Below are 22,796 nucleotides of genomic sequence, written 5' to 3' on the forward strand. Positions count from 1 at the left end.
GATACGGTACTACGCCCGCATATGGACACAATGCCAGCGTGACGTCGTCTTACGACCGCATGGCATCATATCCTACCCATAAATACTAAGGTCCTAATCAGCCCATTAGGAAATACAGTCCTTATATCTTGCAGGAGTCTCTGCAACAAAGGTCTTCAGTAAAGTATGATTAGAACATGCTTGAGCATTTGACAACTAAGGTCTAACTTTTCTACAATTGCTACAAAACCTGTAAATCCAGTCATTATGTGGCAGCTACAATCATCATGATGTCATGTGTAAAATGTTTAAACATCATCTTTAGCATTAATATGACTCATGTTCATGTGTATTTTCAGACATTTAACCACTTAAACCCTGTATACTTATTTTGGCTCTGTACTTGGTCGGCTCCTTTTACCCCATCTAAACCAAACCCATTTGCCAAAAACTGCCGATCTATGAGCTTGTAGATCTGCCATTTTCGATGAATGTTCCTCCCAGAATAGGGATGCTAGGGTTCAAGTGGTTACTGTAAATACAATTTAAAAAATAAGTTCCTATTACACAAGACCCCCTAGGGGTCCCAGACGCCGTGTTGAACACCCCTGCTCTAATCCAAATGAGTGACTTTAATCCATAAGAAATAAACATCATCCATACAACATCAGAATGGAACCGTCTCAGTATGAGCACATAGATGAGCTCTAGCGCCTCCCTGTGGACACGGGAGAGACTGCATCGTTCATAAGACATAAGAATGGAACTCTATAGTAGTCAAGAGCTCTAGCGCCTCCCTGTGGACAGCAGTGAAATGAACAACATCACATTGTAGTTGCTGATAAACAAACTTTAATCGACCAGAAAACAAAACAAATATAAAACAAAAACAATCTCGTCATCAAAACGCCTTCAATTTAAAAAAAGAAAGAAAATACCTTAAAAAAAAGAAATAAATCGTTTAAAAACCAAAATGCAACAAATGTTTTTTGTATTTAATATTCACACTAAGTGTTTGGGAAGAAGAGGTTCTGCTCAAATACACCACATGGTTCAATGAAAACTCAGGATTTTTGAGTATTCTGCTTCTCCCACCATGTAGAACCCAGAACCATGTAGAACCCAGAACCATGTAGAACCCAGAATACCTTTACTTCTCCAGCACCCCCAATAACTCTGAGAGTGTACACATTGAACCAAATGGACCTGCAAGGGTCCATTTGGTTCGATTTGTACACTCTCATAGTTACAGACCTCTAAGGGTCCATTTGGAACCCGCTCAAGGAATCCCGAGGGTCCCCGGACCACACTTTGAGCCCCACTAGTCCTAGACCACAATGACCTGGTTTCACACATTAGTTTGTAAGAATCAAAAAGTCTTTATTTTATTTAACCACTTTTCCAAATGTTCAAAAACGGCTGATCTACAAGTTCACAGCGTGCGGTGTGAGCTTGTAGATCTTGCTACCATGACATACATGGGTTGAAAGCGGTTCAAATGGGGACTTGCATAATTGGATACATATGTCGTCATAAAATGGCCCATATATGGACCAAACACATGTGTGGGCGTGGCTCTACTGTACGTGGGCGTGGCTCTCGTTGAGCTTAAATTAACACTTTTATTTACATTGTGAACGGATTCTGTTCCGCTTCAATAAAACACAATCACCATGTTCCACTGGCTTCCACTAGAGGGCAGCAGCGCTTCACAGCCAGCTGGAAACCAGTTTACAATGTGTGTAAAAACAAACTCAATGTTTTAAACAAAACAAACGAAAACGACTGGAAGTTCAAACCATTCCTGCCAGCTCAGAAAGAAAACAATGACTAAAAAAAACAAATAAAAAAAAAACCCATAAATGTACAGTAAAATTAAAGGTCTGGTTGTTTGTTTACTTTCCGTGTCCCTGCTTGCTGGTTTTGAACGACACCTGAAGCACTGCGTCTCCCATACGGTATCCGTTCAGACTGGAGATCGCCATGGCCGCCTCCTCGTAGTTGGTCATGGTGACGAAACCAAAGCCTTTACACTTGTTGGTGTTGAAGTCACGGATCACCTGGAGGATTAAAATACATTATTATTGTTATGATGTAGAATAGGGGTGGGCAACATTGATGATGGCCACTATATGTACACACTCAAGTCCAGAGGGCCACATTGCATATATACTCCATTCTATGTCACACAAAAGTAGCAGAAATAGCCGAAACGTGTCGCAGTGCGACGCATTTTGAGCTTGTAGATCTGCTGTTTTTGAACTGGAACCCCTTATTTTATTTTTTATTGGAATCCTGAAAAGTAACATTTTTATTTCATTTCAAATGCATTTAGCTATACTTTTGTTAACTTTATGAACTTAACTCATTCACTGCCACTGACGTAAAAAACGTAATTTTTCATTTTTCAAAAAAAGATATATATATTTTTTTTTAGTTTTTTTTTTAGTTTTTGTTTCAAATTTGACCCAAAGACCAAGGAGATATGATTGTTTAAAGATCTAGACTCCCATCCACTTCCTTGTTAACTTAAAAATTCTGTATTTCGGCTCCTGAGTACTTTTTTTTTTCGATGAAAAATCTCTGGCAGTGGGCAAACGCGGCCAGCAATAATTGTGGCAGTGAATGAGTTAAATACAAATACATTGGACATAAAAAAAGACAATAGAATATTAATACCAGTCATTAAGCTACTAATATAGACTCAAGTCATTAAAGCGGGTCATGTTTGCATGTTTGGAATTTGTAACAGCTGAAATGAATAATATCAGTATTTATTCCGATATTAACCTGCGGGCCGCATTAAGTGAAGGTGGCTACTTTTGTATGACATAGAATGGTTAAGTATGAAAAAAAATAAAAGACAGAGATAAGAGGTGTCTGTATTTTTATAAATCTCTGCTGTCCGGCAGCAACTAGCTATCTCCAAAATGTTCATTTTTCAGGAAATGACAAAACAAAAAGTGGAGGTTTTGTTCATCATTGATAAGAACAGCTAAATGGACCTCCAAGCTCACAATGAGGTTGGAGGCCAAAAGGGGGTGGAGCCTTGAGTCAGCAAAACCAGCCAACTCCACCCCCCTTTGCTGGAGTTATCTGGTTTAGCAGAAAGTTTGAGGATCCAATGTAGTTAGCTGGTTTTGTTAGAAGCACTTTTTAATACTTTTCATTGGTTAAATATTTTTTTAATCAACACACAGACGTAAAGGGTGTTCAATAGCACTGATTTATGGGAAAAACATGCAAAAGCTGGTTAGCTGGTTTCTGCCGCACAGCAACGATATGCAATGTGGTCCTCTGGAGTGAGTGTGTAAATATAGTGGCCCTCTGGAGTGAGTGTGTAAATATAGTGGCCCTCTGGAGTGAGTGAGGAAATATAGTGGCCCTCTGGAGTGAGTGTGGAAATATAGTGGTCCTCTGGAGTGAGTGTGGAAATATAGTGGCCCTCTGGAGTGAGTGTGGAAATATAGTGGCCCTCTGGAGTGAGTGAGGAAATATAGTGGCCCTCTGGAGTGAGTGTGTAAATATAGTGGCCCTCTGGAGTGAGTGTGTAAATATAGTGGCCCTCTGGAGTGAGTGTGTAAATATAGTGGCCCTCTGGAGTGAGTGTGGAAATATAGTGGCCCTCTGGAGTGAGTGAGGAAATATAGTGGCCCTCTGGAGTAAGTGTGGAAATATAGTGGCCCTCTGGAGTGAGTGTGGAAATATAGTGGTCCTCTGGAGTGAGTGTGGAAATATAGTGGCCCTCTGGAGTGAGTGTGTAAATATAGTGGCCCTCTGGAGTGAGTGAGGAAATATAGTGGTCCTCTGGAGTGAGTGTGGAAATATAGTGGCCCTCTGGAGTGAGTGTGTAAATATAGTGGTCCTCTGGAGTGAGTGAGGAAATATAGTGTCCCTCTGGAGTGAGTGAGGAAATATAGTGTCCCTCTGGAGCAAGCGTGGAAATATAGTGGCCCTCTGGAGTGAGTGAGGAAATATAGCGGCCCTCTGGAGTGAGTGAGGAAATATAGTGGCCCTCTGGAGCGAGCATGGAAATATAGTGTCCCTCTCCATCATCCAAGATGCCCACCTGAACCCCTGAACATCCCAGACCCAGGTGCTAAAGCTTTGACCTTTAACCTTGACACTGACCTTGACGTTGGTGACGGCTCCAAACGGACCAAACATCTGCCAGAGGATTCCTTCATCCACATCCTGCCCCAGGTTATAGATGAAGATACACCATCCTGCTCCTGCTGTGTTGTTCCATGCAGCTCCTCCACCTCCTCCTCCACCACCACTCGCCATGTGTTCTCCCATAGGAGAAAACCTAGAGAGACAGTAGATAACATTAACACCTCCTCCTCCACCTCCCATGTGTTATCCATTGTCAATTTGGTTGACTAAGACTAAGATTTGATATTTAGTCGACTAAGACTAGACTTAGGACTAAACAATTTCAGAGGACTAAAATAGGACTCAAGCTAAATGGTAAGGGTGTCACGATACTCGATACGTACCGAAAATGTACCGAAAATGACGTTCAATACAGTGTATCGAAATCAAAAGCCGTATCGTGATTCAAGGGTTAATTAAAAAAAAATACTCCCGCGCATGCGCCGATTGCACGTCCGGGTGAAGCCATGCTCGAGCCCCTGTTATTGTTTTTCCGTGCATGCGCGCTTACGACGGGGGAGGAAAAAAGGGGCCTAGTTGAGAGAGAGATGAAGCAGGGACTTTTTTTGTTTACTTGGTCTTCTCTTTTTCCCCTCTACACCTATACCTCTACGCTGCGAGGCGTTGTGAGCTTGTAGATCTGCTATTTTTGGCTAAAGTTCACCTCAGGAAAGGGATGGGGATAAGGTAAAAGCCCTGGCGTAGCTTATTATTCACATTTCTTGTTTGTTAAAGCTCTTACCTGTTCAAACAATGTGAACATACTTTAAGAAGTTTAAGAACATGTAGCCAAATAACAGTTGTCTTTGGATCTTTTTTTCTTACATGTTCAACTTTGTATTTAGATTTTATTTAGTTATAGAGCTTCACAAGAATGTTGCTGTTAACTCATCTTAAAGACGAATCTGAAAATGACAGTTGTTGTAAGGGCATGAAAACCCTTTTTGTTATTCTCATTTGATATTATTCAAATAAAAAAGGGACTTATTGAGAAACATGTGTTTTTCTTTACAAATCAAGACAATAGCTTAAATTAATAATCATATAGGCCTCAAAGCTGAAAAAAAATGGTTTTAAAAATGTATATCGTATCGAAAATCGAATCGTGACCTTAAAATCGAAAGTCGAATCGAAGATTATCCAAAAGACTAAGACTTAAGGTGGCCTTACACTACAATATAAATCGGTAGTGTAACTCTCCCGAGTATCGGTAGGTGCCCTACCCCAGCCTAGATCGGGGGCGAATCTCAGGCTTAAATATTGTGTAGTGTGAGGGTTCAAAGATTCAATCTGAACCCTCCCGAGTTGCTCGCAGGACGGTCGAGACTATTCATCTGGATCGCTACTGTATGGAACACCACAGCGGGGGTCGGACCGAGAGAAATATGGCCGCTGTTCCGACACCGCAATGCCACACACACACTCTTTCCATACCGTCGGGTTGTTTATGTAGATTGGACAATCAGGTTCAGCTGCGGTGGATCCATTTTATTTTAATTAAAATACATTATTTTGATAATGATTTTAATATTTTCATTTTACAATATTGGACTGACACTCCTACATATAGGCTATTATAGCTATAATGTTCATAGAGAATCTATCCCTACCTGAAGGATGTTATTAAACGTTTATATAACTTGCCTGGTACCATTCCATGCTTTATCTTGTGGTGCCGTCTAAATACGTCTTTATACTTTTGGATAGTGTGTCATTTCTCTTGCTAACTAGTAGCAGATTAAATGTTTAACGATCTCAAGCCGTCTGTCTCTCTGCACAAGTAGCAGCTGCAATTGATCCAGTAACGACCAATGTATACTTCGACGTACAATGGTGTTGCGCTCAGAATGTATTCAATCTGCGCCGCATTGTAGATAGATCTGCAAAGTGATGTTGCAAGGGAAGTCTCTGTGCCAGCCAGGATTATTTTTCATCGCACAATGGTGTCGGGCGGATAACATTATGCGATATACAAGACCACAAGTGCCGCGGATGAGACGCGTTGTGAGCTTGTAGATCAGCTCTGAGAGTGTGTGTGTGCGTGCGTGTTGTGAGGCGCCGCTGGATGTCGGAAAAAGACACACCGAATCGATTCTCCACAATCGCCAGTCAGTGTATGCTCTTAAGACCAATTATTTGTTTACTAACATTGAGACTGGACTCTCATGTAATCAATTCCCAACAGATCCCCAAACCTGTTGTTTTGGGGAGCGCTGGTTTCAGTTCATTCAACCTGACTTCCTCTTGTGTGTTGGCTAGTGAGGCGTGCCCTAGCGAGACATATGTACTTCATCGCGCAATTGTATTTGTAATTGTATTTTGCGCTGAGAATAGCCTGACATACAAGCTCACAACCACGACGCGGATGCGTGAGCTTGGAGGACCTTCGCGGGACAGAGCATAGGCTTGACGGGCTGCAGCTGCGCGAGTCAAGCAGGCTCTGGTGTCATGATCATAGAGCGCTCCCTCAGTTCTAATGACAGCCACTGGAGGTGGGGTTTGGGGGACAACTGCTTTGAATTGCTATTATTGTTTACACACAACAGAAACCAAGGATTATCTATTTCAAGAGCGGGAGATCACAGTAAAAGTCCTAAGCATTCTTCCTCCACAGATTATCCTGTAGTGAGTGGTCATTTTATCGTCTACTCAGGCTTTTGTGAGCCCCTCAGATTTTTTTTAAGTTGCTTGATTCAGTATTTAGATTTTGATATTCATTTTATTCAAACACCATTTTTAACATGTTAGATTCATCAAAAACACCGTCCTTGGTTCCGGTGACTCATCCTGCCCCCCCTAATATGTGAGGGGGCCGTGTTATTTCGATAACTTCTTTTTATTTTTATTATTGTATTTAATTGTTTTCATTTTCCAATAAAAAAAAAGAAGTAACCCGAAACACGTATTAGAAGGACAATATCAGTCACCAGAACCAAGGACGGGTGTTTCCGATGAATTTAACATGGTTAAAATGGAGTTTGAAGTTACAATGGGTTTGTATAGGAGGGGGGGCGTGTCTGATAAAATGAATATCTAAATACTGAATCAAGCAACTTAAAAACTGTCCGGGGTGCTCCAAAAAGCCTGAGTAGACGATAAAATTACCCTTCTTTTTTTTTTTACGTGAAATATCCCTTTAAGGCCAGCTTAAAGGAGGTGTTCACCCCAAAAATTACTTATTTTCTATCAATTGCACACCCCATGAAGCCTTGAATTCATGGATTTATTTTTGTTTTTGTGGCATTCCTAAGCCAATAATTTGATGACCGGGTGTGTATCCGGTAGGAGACACAAATAATCTACTTTGTGTCTCCTACCGGATACATTAGCCGGTAGGAGACGGGAATCAAATTATTGGCAAACCAATTAGCTGTCAAAATTAACAATGGTGTTCTCCCATAGGAGCGAACCTAGAGAGAAATAAAACCATTAATACATGTCTGGAACACCCCCACCACCAGGATAAAAGCTACAGAAAGAGAGCAGTGATAGGAGAGAAAGTTCTCTGTGGACTAGTATTAGTACAGTGTTTTTGTTTACCTGAACCTCTGGGCCTGGTGGTGCACGGGGCCTTCGAAGCGACGTGATTGGCCGTGGTACATCTGAGTCAGCTGGGGGTTCTTGGATTGGTTGGGGTTGGCAGCAAACTTGACTGTGATTGGCTCAGAGCAGCCGGGCGGTTTCTGTCCGTTCAGGTCTTTGAGGGCGTCTTCCGCCTCGGCGCGCTTGTCAAAGCGGATGAAAGCCACACCCGTCGGCAGCCCTGACACATGAATGATAATAATATGAAAGCCACGCCCCTCGACAGCCCTGACACATGAATAATAATATGAAAGCCACGACCCTCGACAGCCCTGACACATGAATAACAACAATAATATAATTTATATTTGTGTAGTTAGTTGTGTACTGTATGTTACAGATTGATTCTCATCTTATCTAATATGAGAGAAATATCACCCTTTTAAAAATACACATTTGTATTTTTCTCTAGATCAGGGCTTTAAAAATCAATACAATTTAACTCATCTCTGAAATGTAGTTTCATTGCACTGTGAGTGTGTCAATCAGTGTGACTTTGATTCTCAACCATTTTAATTTCAAGGAGCTCCAGTTTGACATGCATTAGGCTACGGACCCCCATTTAATGGCATTTCTATCTCTGGGACCCCAATTTATATTGTAAAATCTATGTTCATTTAACTCTGAGAGTGTACAAATCAGAGTTACAGACCCATAAGGGTCCATTTGGTACAGACCCATAAGGGTCCATTTGGTTCCTAACTATCTTGTATTTAGCTGGGGACCCCGTGGAACTCCCTCAAGGACACCTGGGGATCCCCGGACCCCACTTTGAGAACCACAGTCAAGACAACAGCATCCAAGTTGATTTACTTCTGATCAGTCAAATCAATATTTTTGTACATTACACATTGTACATTGTGTCTTACTGTGTCATAGTGTAGTGTGTGTACATTAGGGCTGTCAGTTGTACTGTATAATGTCATTTGAATTTCAAAGCCATGTTATTTCTAATATTCAAATATTTTTGAATATGCACGTGCAGGTTTATTTTTCGAAAATGTTAGTTAATTATGCACGTTATGTCCACTAGACGGCGCCCCATCCAAACGCCAAAGCTATTTTTTCAACACAACACTGATGTCGCTTGCATGTAATAATGGTAGGCGCACATACAAATGCTCTAATAACAGACTAAACAAAATAGTGAAACCTGAACTATATTAGTTTATGGTTATGGCTTTAATTTATATAGTTAGTTAATTTTCGAGAAATATTAGGCAACAACTTCTTACCGCACGTAAATAATGTCTGCATGTGTTCCTGCCTACAAGTGCCTGTTTTTGTGTCGCGCACTGACGTGCAGAGAACACAGCTGACCTACAAGCCCACACAGCGTTGCATCAGCCAAGCTTGTGGTCTTGCAGATCTGCGGGGGCGGAGCTACACTACGCTCCAGCATGTTGATGAAGGAACGTCACACAGCTGGGCAAGTCGAGCACAGACAGGGAGGAGATGCAGAGCTGATTTTCAGCTTTCGCTGTTGTGATAACTATTAAAGTTAAAACGTAACTTTCAAATGACGTTTATAGGGGCAAACATGATGAAAGCATTTGTTTTCGCATTGGTAGGTCAGGAAAAAAAATAATAATAATAAAATATATTTTTAAACTACATTCGAATGGCAATTTTAATATTTGAATATTATTTTAAAAAATCGCTTTCGAATAGTGAAATTCGTTCTGACGCCCAGGGCGTATGGCGAGATCACCGCAGTTTGGCATTTATCAATCTATCGTGACTTTGACTTCAGCGTACGTACGGCCCGCTCAGATCTCACGTCAGGTCTGAGGGCGTGTAGACTTTGGCTGCACCCGTTTGTTCCATCCTAGACATGCGAACCAGCATTGTCTGACTGTCTGACAGGCATCTGGACACGTACGTATCCACTCCAAAATGTACCGTATTTTCCGCACTATAAGGCGCATCTGAGTATAAGGCGCACCTTCAATAAATGTATTATTTTCATATATAGGGCGCACCGCATTATAAGGCGCATCCGCACTATAAGGCGCACTGACGGTGCGGCTTATAGTGCGGAAACCAAGGGAACCAATATTGATACATATATAAGGCGCATCGGATTATAAGGCGCATCCGCACTATAAGGCGCACTGACGGTGCGCCTTATAGTGCGGAAAATACGGTATATCTAATTCTAACACTAAATAATAATGAATAATCCATGCTTTGTTTGGTCGTATTCTGGTTCTTCATTTCGTAAAATTGGAACGTTCTGACTTGGACGTTGGCGTAAGGGGCAAATGTAAGGCAAAAAAAATACGCAGATTTTTACACTCCATTGATAAATGAGGGTCATGGTGTACATGCTCAGTCTTACCAGTATTACTGTATGTACCTGAAGCCTATAGTCGTAGTATAGTGTGTGTGTACATTGTGTAGTACAGTGTGTGCTTTATCAGTATTACTGTGTGTACCTGAAGCCTGGTCCACCAGGACTCTGGAGTTGATGATGCGTCCGTAACGACAGAACATGTCCTCCAGGTCCTTCTGGGTGATGCTCTTAGGAAGACCTGAGACGTACAGGTTGGCGTCTTTGATGGTGTCAGAGGAGGGACGAGCAAACGACACCTGGACAGGTACACACACACACACACACAGTCACCTCATGTCCTTATAAGGACGTGCATCAACCCACTACCATGGCATCGGCCCCTTCAGGACCGCAGTTTACCTTTGGTGTTTGAGACTAGGTTTAAACTGGGTCCCTTGAACGTCAATGCTTTGTCCCGTTCAGTGCTTGGTACCACTCTCTGGTATCACACAGGGGACAAATGACATCATCGACTTGCGACGGGCATTGCCTCTCTTGAGTTAAAGACGAACAGTTTCTAGGGTGTTTTAAAAATACATATTTTAGTTGTAGAGGGCAATTATGATGTATTAAGGCATATTTGGCTTACTAGCCAGTGATCCTTTTTAATGGCAAAACCTACTGCAGTTCTGAGTCTCCTTGAAATCTCTCTGCAACACTTAAGAGTTGTTCTATTAGTTCAGAGACCAGAGAGTTGTACCAAGCGCTGAACAGGAGAATACATTGATGTTCAAGGGACCCAGTGTAAACCTCGTCTCAAATACACAAAAGGTAAACTGCGGTCCGAAAGGGGCTAACGCCATGGTTACTCACAGACTAAATGTTTCAAAGAAAAAAAAGAACAGTAAAAAAAAAAAAAGAACATTACACCATGACAAAGTGCTATTGATGTACAGTGTTTGAAAAAGACAAATGAATAAAAAATTCAAAATACAAATCATATAAATTAGACGTTCTGGAGCTTCGACTGAATACATAAATAAACTAAATAAATAAATAAGGCATTCTGGAGCTTTGACTGAATAAATAATTAAACTAAATAAATAAGACATTCTGGAGCTTAGACTGAATTAAAACAAAAACTAAATAAATACATAAATAAGACATTCTGGAGTTTGACTTTGGCACAAAAACAAAAAGACATCTTGAATAAACGCAGAGTTGAATTTAAAAACATAAAACAATCCAACGTGCCGAAGATTTTTAAATCTCGCTCTAAACACCCTCCTACCCAGCAGATGGCAGTACAGGAGCATGAAGGCGGCTGTGTACTCATTATGTTACCATGGTAACCACACCCCCCACTACCAAGGATTTGTTGCCGTCGCATGGAAACCTCACAATTCAAAAAGAGCGGATCTACGAGCTTTGAGCTTGCAGATCTGCTATTGTTGCTACTTGTGCACCTGAAATCTGATGACTCTGCAGAGTGAAAACTGTCAAATAACGTATTTAATATACGTATATAATCCTTATATATATATCCTACTATATAATCCTACTATATATCCTACTATATAATCCTACTATATAATTGGAGTAACCTCTGTCTGTCTGTCTGTCTTGGTGTCTTGGGTCGACCGGATATGGGCTAGTTTAAATAAGCCACATATCAGAAAACAAAGTATGAAAATTATGTCTTTCATTTTCCTGAACCGATTTTCTGACGAAGGTGGAAATCATTAAAAATGTGTTTATTCATAAGCTGGTCCAGTCGACTCTCACTGAATAAGAATTTAAATAAATTCTATTGAATTTTGGTGCCCGTTTGTCTCAGTTAAACTAACACGGAGGATTTTACAGTGAAGAGATAAATGTCTCAAAATGGTATAAAAATGGGGGTCTGTGGTCACAGCAACACATATTGAAATTAAAAACCCTTGGTGTCAGAAGTGTGGCATGGATCTGATATATCATTATTCTATATAGTTTCATGCAGTAAACAGCCGCCTTCCTTTAAAGAAAAGTCTTCATGGGGTTTTTACCTTGATGGTTTTAGACTGTAGCCTCAGGCCATTGAGGGTACTGATAGCCCTCTCTGCATCATTAGCGTTAACAAAGTTAACAAAGCCGTATTCTAAACTGTGGCCTAGAGGAAACAAAACAAACAGGAAAACAACAAAATAAAATAACAAAACTGTTCTGTTTAAACCTTTACATTACAGGCTCTTTAACATCCTGGAAAAGAAAAAAAGAAAAACAATCAGGTGAAAACATTGTTCAGAACATTAGCCGACCCCCGTTAACGTTCAGCTTTGGAAGAATGAAAACCAAGCATTCTGAACCGACAGACACTTAAGACAGGAACAAAGTAGAGATAAACATGTAGCAGAATAAACTCCTGCAAGACGCCGAGCAGGAGTTCATTCTGCTTAACTTTGGATGAAACTGTGGCTTATAAAATCTCTCTGGTCTGATAGAAGTCTAAATATAATATATATAATTTGATAGATGTCTAAATATTGTACAACTATCAGTTGCTTCTGTTAGCGTTCTAGTGCTGTACCTGCTGCTATGAGTCTTATATAAGTCTAACCTCATGTACATACTGCTGCTATGAGTCTTATATAAGTCTAACCTCATGTACATACTGCTGCTATGAGTCTTATATAAGTCTAACCTCATGTACATACTGCTGCTATGTGGACTACCTTATATAAATCTAACCTCATGTACATACTGCTGCTATGTGGACTACCTTATATAAGTCTAACCTCACGTACATACTGCTGCTATGTGGACTACCTTATATAAATCTAATCTCATGTACACCTTGCTTTTCCTCATCACCCCCCCCCCCCTACTGTTGTACACGTTAAAACCCATGATGTGATAATGAAGTCCATCATTAGAGGCAGAAATTTAATATTATCCTTAAAATAGGGCTGAAGGGGTTAAAACCAAAAACAATGCTGAATAAAAGATGCTCATCTGAACAGGAAACACATGTTGACACCTTCACGCGAGTTTCCTGTTCAAATCTGCTGAACCTGGGGGCGCCCGCTGGCCTAGCGGTCGAGGCGCATACCACATACGCTGGTAAACCAGCTTGACAGCATGTCGTTGGTTTGACTTCCGAATCCGACGACCTTTGCTGTGTACCCCCCGCCCCCCCTCTTCCCATTTTCCTGTCAGCCTACTGTCCTGTCAAATAAAAGGCATAAAAGCCCCAAAAAATACCTTAAAAAAGCAACAACAAAAACACTACTGAAACAATAAAAGCTATGAAATGAACCAAACAAAGCTATGGGGAAATGAACCAATCAAATGAAGCTATGGGGAAATGAACCAATCAACTGAAGCTATAGGGAAGTGAACCAATCAAATGAAGCTATGGGGAAATGAACCAATCAACTGAAGCTATAGGGAAGTGAACCAATCAAATGAAGCTATGGGGAAATGGACCAATCAAATGAAGCTATGGGGAAATGAACCAATCAACTGAAGCTGTAGGTATGGGGAAATTAACCAATCAACTGAAGCTATGGGGAAATGAACCAATCAAATGAAGCTATGGGGAAATGAACCAGAACAGGAAACGGGTAGTTATGAACAGAGGCATTGCACCATGTGATGCAGTGTGAGCTTGTAGATCTTTTATAATGATTAACTATGACTTGAAACGTTTTAAAATTAACATAGGGCTTAAAGGACAAGTCCAGACTAAGGTGCCGTTTACACGAGGACGGTCTCTACAGAAAACGGCAAAATAAAGTATCAGATGTGCCGTCCGTTAAGACGGCAACGGTGTTATCAGGGGTTGAAAACGCAATAAAGTTAAACCTCCTTCCAGAGTGGAATTCTTTGAAAATGCAGCGCCTGCCGTCTCCATGTAAACGGGCAAGAACGTGTTGGAGACGGTGTTTACTAGTGTTGCCAGACTCTGCGAGAGAAATAAGCAGCCAAGTCTATGAAAACTCAAAAGAAGCGTCTATGCTACGGCTATTTTAAAATAGCAGATCTACAAGCTCACAACGCGTCACATCGCGACGTAGCATCGTGACGCGTTGTGAGCTTGTAGATCTGCTATTTTAAAAAAAAGAAAGAAGAAAAAATTTTCTTGAGAAAATACAAAGGTCATTCTGGAACATTTTTGAAACATTAACAATTTTAACAACACAAATCTTGTATGGGGGTCCCTGACACAAAATATTTTCAGAAGTGGGGTGTTTGTGGACAAATACATCATTTGACATGAAGATGTTTAAGAACCACTGGTTTAAACAACATTGGGAAACAAGTCCAAATAAGCAACTACACTTTAGAAACAAGCCCAAAGTCGCTTATAATAAGTGGACATGGCAACCAAACAAACAGTTCTGATAGCAAGAAGACACGTCACCACCACCTAGCCACCTGGCATGGTATGGCATGCACACTACATCGTTTTCAATCAGTGGTGAGTCACCGTCTAAAGGCAAAATAAAAAGTGAGAACGCAACGACACTTTGACGTTTTCACTAGAGAGCGTCTTCATCTAAACGTGGCCTAAAGTAACATATAGCCTTGTTTTCCTACTTATGTTGATCCCAGATGACTGGCCATGGGGTCTATTTGTCATCCAATTGGAACACAGGTTGTTTTTTCACATTTCCTTAAAAGAAAAGGACAAACCAGATCTCTACCGACAGCGAGGATATGCAAGATGAGACCAAAGGTCAACATCACTTTCAATGCTGTTGAACATTAACGTTTAAATTCTGTTGAACATTAAAAAGATGAAAGTTTAAATTCTGTTGAACCTTAAAAAGATGAAAGTTTAAATTCTGTTGAACATTAAAAAGATTAAAGTTAAAATTCTTTAGAAAAAGAAAAAAAAGTTTAAAAACATCACAGTGATGGAGGGCAGTTCACTTTAACACTCATTCATTCTCACATCCTGAAAGAAAAACAAGAACAGTTCAAAACATCACATACGAGTTGAACAACGAAGAAAAAAACAGTACATTCAAAAACTAGAAATTATTCATCAGGATTCCCAGCTCACCCAAATCAATTAATCAATAAATAGAATAAATACAATGTTAAAAAGAACAGAAACGTGCACAGTACACGTAGCAGCTGTCTTTTAACATCCTGTGGATTAAACAGCAGTGAAAACATTTCACTACATTTAGACATTATGAAAAATAGTAAAAAAAACAAACTACAAGCTCACAGCATGTGGTAACATGTTGTGAGCTTGTAGATCAGCTATTTTGTGTGGTTGTGCAACCATTGTATGACCAGGCATAAAACAGGACTTGAATCGTTAATCAGACTGATTTTCTGATTTAAATCAAAACAATCGATTTGAGACTTTTAGTGTCGATTCATTGATAAGAGACAAAAACAAATGACAAAACAAGAAAACACAGTTTAAGATCATTGGATTAATCCTAAAAGTATGGTCAGAACAGTTAAATAAACTACCGTAATGGTCAGAACTAGAGTTCTCAAATTCTGCCCGAACCTGACCCTAGCCGACACAACGTTTCGGCCAAAATCTATGCTTATTATTCGGGCCGGGCCGAGCCTCGGGTTCTGTGAAAGAAAAAATTATATTGTCCCCAAAAAATAAATGTCAACTGCCCCTAGCGGCCTAACGGTAAGGCCGACGGAAATGTCAGTGGATGTGTTGGATGCAGCTCAAAGTGTACTTTTACTCAGGTATCTAGTTTGTCGCCGTCCGACTTTCCAAGCTTATGTTATTAAAGAAAAAAGGGCGACAGTGGCCAAAACTCGATCAAAAATCGAGACGTTTTGGCCATTATCTCTGGAATGGAAGGTCCGATCTGCTCAGTTCAAAGCGTGCTGGATGTGTGACTTTGAGGACATTAACTCTGAGGACGTTAACTCATTCAGTGCCAAAGACGTGTGCACATCCTATTTTTTCAAAAGCCCAGAGCGCCAAAGACGTGCGCACGTCCCATTTTTGCGTAAAAGAAAAATATGTTTTTTTTCTCACACAGAACCAGGAGATAACGTGATCCCAAGATGTACTGCTTCATTCACTTTCTGGTTAAAGTATTTGGGGAAAAGCCTGTATCTCGGCTCTTGTGTTTTACTATGCATTTTTGGCGAGACATGCTATTTTCAACGGCGAATAACAAGCTAACGGGAGGTCGCAATGCCTTTTTTTCTCTTCTTTTTTTACGGAAGCACAGTGAAACCCTCCGTGAATAGCAACCATCAGGGGATCGATCATACTGGAGATAAATATTCTGTGACTACTTGAAAAAGGTAAAAAAAACGCTGGCACTATGGGCTTTTATTGATTCATTTACTTGGCACTGAATGAGTCAAGCACATAATGTCACCTTTTGGGGTTTTTGGGTCTAAAAGTATGGTAATTGTTCCAGTAGGGCCCAGTTAGGGCCGAGCCTCAATTTTCAGGCCCGTTGAGAACTCTAGTCAGAACTGTAAAGTTCCTACAGGTTAAAGACCAAACAGAAAGGTAGGTCAACAAATAACGTTGTAGTTTGGGTTGTTCAGTTACTGAACCTGCTACTTTGTTCAGTCAGGTAACCCGCTACTTTCTTCAGTCACATCATGTGTTCAGTGAGGTTACATTGTGTGTTCAGTGAGGTCGCATCATGTGTTCAGTGAGGTTACCTGCTACTTTGTCTCGGATCAGTTTAGCAGACTGCACCTCCCCTATGGAGCTGAACAGGGAGTGCAGCTCCTCCTGCGACATGCTCTGCGGCAGGTAGTTGACGATCAGGTTGGTCTTGCAGTCGCTGGCCTCGTCAGACATGTGCTCCTCGTAGCCGTTGTCGTACACCTCCGTCTGAACAAACACAAAACATTATATTTACACCTCCGTCTGAACATACACAAAACATTATATTTACACCTCCGTCTGAACAAACACAAAACATTATATTTACACCTCCGTCGGAACAAACACAAAACGTTAAAAAAACACAAAGCAACGTTATATTTACACCTCCGTCCGACATAAAACACCAGTTACATCGCATGTTAAAATTAGCTTAAGGACCTCTGACGTCACGCTCATGTCACCATGACTCAGCCATAACCGTGTAAGGTGTTCCCAATACAGCTATGCCCAAATATGGAGTGTGTTGTCTAACCTCAATGTATCATCATGGCAAAAGGGGCATGCCCATATACGGGCATATACTGATGACATTAAGGATCTCCATATATGGGCATAAAAGGGACACGGACTGACAGATACAAGATCTCCATATATGGGCATAAAAGGGATCTGCATATAGAGGCATATCTTGTGGAGTACACTTCATGTGTACCCGGTAAGGTTGGACAATATGGCAAATGCATTGGCAACCGACGACTGGATGAGTCCAATCGGCGGTTGTTGTTTTTTTCGCTAAATAAATCTGCCTCTTTGAGAATTCAACTCTTCAAATATAGCCAAATTAAATGTAAAGTGCAATACAAGCGTGCGGGAAATGTTAATCAATTTGGGCCGTTCTAATAATTATAAGGCACGTTCTTGTTGCGCTGATTTCCGAGGAGTCTAGGCTAGAAAAGCCTAGACTCCCTTCCCGGACCCGGACCTGCATGGAGCGGAGGAGAGCAAAGGAAAGAGGGAATAGCTTTTGCTTTCCTAGTTGTCTGTTAACCCTTTATGACCTGAGGCCGATTCTACAAATGTCTCCTAAATCCCAACAGTATTCTGAAAAACCTATGTCTCCATATCAGTGGCGCTCAAACGTTTTCATGTCAAGGACCCCCAAAATTATATGTATTTGGCCACGGACCCCCATCTCAAAACATGTTGTTCCAGGGACCCCCAGAAGCAAATATTTGAGTTAAAAGTGTTCGCTTTAAAATAATATATACAGGGTCCCCACACATTTTTAGCAATGAATTTCCAAAACTTTTCCAAAACTTTTCCAGAATATTTAGCCCAATTTCCAGGCCTACATAACAATCATTCAGCGCAATAATGTGTCTCTTACTCCTATGTAGAATGCCCAAAGATAGGCAGTGTAGCAAAAATAAAGCATAGAATATAGAATAGTACAATTTCATTCAATATTTCGTGCAAAATTAGGGCATAGCTCACTGGAAGACTCATTATGGCATCCGTATGACTTATTTTATTTAAATAATATATGCCATCACACAGCCCGTTCGGCGAAAAACTACTTATGTTACATATTTCGTGTAATGTTATACATGTTTATGAAAATGTTTTGTATTAACAAAATCAATAGCCAAAAACAATGCATAGCCAAATATTTTTCCAGGACCCTTGATAAATTCCAGGACCTTTGATCAATTCCCAAACTTTTCCAGTACTGGATTATTTTTTTTTCTATTTCAAAATATTTCCAGGAATTTCATGACCGTGGGGACCCTGTATATATATATATTCAAAGATTTTCACATTTTCAAGATTTTTCAAAACTAGCAGATCTACAAGCTCATAGCGCGGCACTCGGTGTCGCGCTATGAAATTGTATATCTGCTATTTTTGAATAGCCAAAGTGTAAAATAATGCTTTTTAGCTCAAATAAAAAAAGTGACACAGATGCGTTCCAGGTCTAAATGGGTTAATCAGCTACTGTAAATGTGATGTAAGCCCGCTGTACGGCCAAGTATAACTCCAGCTAAGGACTGCAGCTGTTCTCACATTAATAGCTTTCCTATCGCGAATATATCGGCAATCGACGATTTTTGGGCTGGCGATGGTCGATAGGAATATTTTGACGTATGGGCCAACCTCAGTACTCGGGTACGCTATGCATCAGCTGTGAAACACAAGCCACCAAAACACAGACGCTCACAGCTATTTGCCCCCGCCCCCCCCCCCCCCCTCTCAGCCTCACAAGTCGTACCAGTGAAGCAGACAGGACGGTCAACAAGTAAAACGTGAGTTGATCAAAATAAAATATCAAAATATGAAATGAACAAAATGTCACCTCGATGTTAGAAGCTCCTTTAGAGTCACCTGAAGACTGGACTTCACACACCTGAAAACACAATGACACACACACACACATTAATACAAAATACACACGTTTATAAATACATTTACCATGATACATTTATAAATAATGGACTTCACACATTTTTAAACAACAATTTTAAACTTAATACATCAATCTGACTCAAACACGGCGGTGCAATGTGACACGTTGTTAGCCTGACATTCATGATTGTGAGCTTGTAGATCGGCTATTTTCACTACTTATTGCGTGACACCGTCATATGATACGTTTATGATAAGTATAAAACAGACATTACTTAATGGAAAAACACGTCTGACAGCAAGGATAATACTGAGTCAATAATAATAAAATATTAATTAATTCACAGTGACGATAACATAACACTGAGTCAATAATAAAGTATCAATAAATTTACAGTGAGGATAATAATAAAGTATTAATTAATTTACAGTGAGGATAACATAACACTGAGTCAATAATAAAGTATCAATTAATTTATAGTAAGGATAATAATAATGTATTAATTAATTTATAGTGAGGACAATAATAAAGTATTAATTAATTTATAGTAAGGATAATAATAATGTATTAATTAATTTATAGTAAGGATAATAATAAAATATTAATCAATTTACTTTGAGATATCTGATGTTGCCTCGACGTACAGCCATGGAGAAGCCTGGGTCTGTAGATCTGAAAACAAAACAACAATAATGTCCGTTATGAGGGTCTGTAGATCTGAAAACAAAACAACAATAATGTCCGTTATAATGAGGGTCTGTAGATCTGAAAACCAAACAAACGTCACTGAAATAAGTATGTTATTTGATCAGTGAAATATAAAGTGAAGTTGTAAAATACACAACAAATTGGTTCCGATGATACAGGGGGTCCTTAGAGTTAGTATAGGGGGTCCGCCAAATCTTTGCGTGATAGGATTTTTTTTTTTTTACATGAACCACTTGAACCCTTGCATCCTTATTCCGAGGGGAACATTATCCGAAAATAGCAGATCTACAAGCTCACAACACCTCGCTGTGCAAGGCGTTGTGAGCTTGTAGATCTGCTATTTTTTGGCAAAGAGGTATTAGGTGTAGATGGAAAAAGAGCAGACCAAGTAAATAAAAAAGTTTAATCTGAAACACAATTTTATACAATATAGTGGGGGTCACTGCTTCATCTCTCTCAGCTATAGGGGGTCCCTGCTTCATCTCTCCCTCAGCTATAGGGGGTCCCTGCTTCATCTCTCCCTCAGCTATAGGGGGACCCTGCTTCATCTCTCGGCTATGGGGGGTATCTGCTTCATCTCTCTCAGCTATAGGGGGTCCCTGCTTCATCTCTCCCTCAGCTATAGGGGGTCCCTGCTTCATCTCTTTCAGCTATAGGGGGACCCTGCTTCATCTCTCGGCTATGGGGGGTATCTGCTTCATCTCTCTCAGCTATAGGGGGTATCTGCTTCATCTCTCTCAGCTATAGGGGGTCCTGCTTCATCTCTCTCAGCTATAGGGGGTCCTGCTTCATCTCTCTCAGCTATAAGGGGTATCTGCTTCATCTCTCTCAGCTAGGGGGTCTTTGTCCTGAAAAACCTCGAAGACCCCTGATTTAACACATGAATTAAAATGACAATATGACCTGATTGAACTGGATGAATTGAGTACAAAGGACCCCAATGGATTTCTTGGGTTTAAATTCCTCTTAACCCATTCAAACCAACTTTGTCCATATTTTACACGTTTGGCTAATTGGCAAAAATAGCAGACCTAGAAGTTCTATGAACTTGTAGATCTGCTATTTTTGAAAAATCTTGAAAATGGTGTGCACATCTTTGAATATATATGTTTTAAAGCGAAAATTTTCAAACCAAATGTTTGCTTCTGGGGGGTCCCTGGAACAACATATTTTGAGATGGGGGGTCCGCGGCCAAATACATATCATTTTGGGAGTCCTTGACATGAAACAGTTTGAGAACCGCTGATATTATAGCAACATACGTTTGTTCCAAAAACTGTGATTTAGAAGAGCTTGTAGATCTGCTATGAACACTTTATACATTTCAAGGATCCAGTTTGATCCAGTGGTTCAAAGTGTGGTCCGGGGATCCCCAGGGGTCCTTGAGGATTATTTAACCCATTAAGACCTGAAGCCGATTCTACACGTCTCCTAAATACCAACAGTATTCTGAAAAACGTATGTTTCTATATCAGTGGTACTCAATATTTTTCATGTCAAGGACCTCCAGAACTATATGAATTTAGCCGCGGATCCCCATCTCAAAATATGTTGTTCCAGGGGATCCCAGAAGCAAATATTTGAGTTAAAAATGTTTTAATGTGAGTTAAAAATATATATTTAAAGATTTGCACACATTTTCACTATTTTTCAAAAATAGCAGATCTACAAGCTCATAGCGCGGCACTCGGTGCCACGCTATGAGCTTGTATATCTGCTATTTTTCAATAGCCAAAGTGTAAAATAATGCTTTTTAGCTCAAATAAAAAAATCCAAAATAAACATGTAAATTTAACTCGGAGCACCAGGGCCCCACATTGACCTTATGGACCATGTTGAGGTCTTGTAGATCTGCCGTCCTGGCCGATGTGCTTTTAATAATAAACACATATTTCTATGTTGATAACAGTGGTGTAAAGTAACTAAGTACATTTATAGTTTTGAGGTATAATAATTACTTTTACTTCTACTCCACTACATCTCAGAGGCAAATATTGTACTTTTACTCTGCACTACAATTATTTGAAAACTTTAGTTACTAGTTGCTTTGTAGATTTAGATTATTATTACAAAACATACAGTAACCACTTAAGCCCTATATACATTTTGTAGGCCATTTGAAAATAGCAGATCTACAAGCTCACAATGCGTCGACGCATTGTGAGCTTGTAGATCTGCAATTTACAAAAGATGTTCATACATTTGAAACTTGAAATGGGACATTCTGCACAAAAAGTACTTTTACTTTTGGTACTTTAAGCACATTTTGATACCAATGCTTTTGTACTTTTACTCTTTCGAATTCTGGATACTTTCACTTGTAACAGAGTATTTCTGCATCGCAGTATCGATACTTTAACTCAAGTAAAAAAAAAGGGAGTACTTTTTTCCACCACTCAGCGGGGGAAAAAAAAGTATCTACAATCTAAACAGAGATAAAGATCGATTCAAAGAGAATTCGAACCTGGATAATAAACTCATTAAAAAGGCCCATTGTTTCTGTATCTCACTGTAAACAATGACGTGTTTATGGTTATAAAACACACATTTAAACATCTAGCAGACATTATTCACTAGCCCATTCGATCCGGGAACGCATCCGTGTCATTTTAGATTGAAGCTGTAACCATTGTTTTCTTCTTAGGCTATTCGAAAAATAGCAGAACTACAAGCTCGTGGAGCGGCTCCATGGGCTTGTAGTTCTGCTATTTTTCGAATAGCCTAAAGAAGACGATAATGGTTTAAGCGGCCGCTTTCCCGGTCTTAGCGGGTTTAACAACATTAACAGTTGGTTTTCTTCTCATTTAGGTGCATGTAGTTGTTAAACCAACGTGTTCGCGTTAGCACGCTAACAGTTAGCATGCTAACGCAGCTAGCCTAGCCTAGCTGCTATAGCTAGCTGAAACAAAGTGAAGCTAAAAAAAACTCACCTCCAACCCGGAACTGACGAGCCGTAGATACACACACAGATAAACTACTAAACTACGAACAGACTGAAGGAGTTTTAAGTGTTAAATGTCTTTATATTTATGTCTGGTTTGATAAAACTGAGACGCAGCGCGGCGCGAGGCGAGGTCAGTCCGTCTGGT

General features: G+C 40.1%; 1 protein-coding gene across 1 annotated transcript; it reads right to left on the bottom strand.

The window, feature by feature from the left end:
* Positions 1–808: 808 nt before the first annotated feature.
* LOC308086254 (ELAV-like protein 1) lies at positions 809–22,796 on the bottom strand. Its single transcript, XM_080429720.1, has 9 exons — positions 22,638–22,796; positions 19,614–19,671; positions 18,949–18,999; positions 16,646–16,820; positions 12,037–12,140; positions 10,155–10,308; positions 7,675–7,897; positions 4,111–4,288; positions 809–2,039 (listed from the first exon to the last, which is right to left on the bottom strand). Exons 2-9 carry the CDS (start codon positions 19,647–19,649, stop codon positions 1,875–1,877), a joined length of 1,086 nt encoding a protein of 361 aa, XP_080285846.1. The 5' UTR covers positions 19,650–19,671; positions 22,638–22,796; the 3' UTR covers positions 809–1,874.

Source organism: Gymnoscopelus braueri (assembly GCF_963280865.1).
Source record: "Gymnoscopelus braueri genome assembly, chromosome: 6".
In the NCBI taxonomy this organism is placed as follows: Eukaryota; Metazoa; Chordata; class Actinopteri; order Myctophiformes; family Myctophidae; genus Gymnoscopelus; species Gymnoscopelus braueri.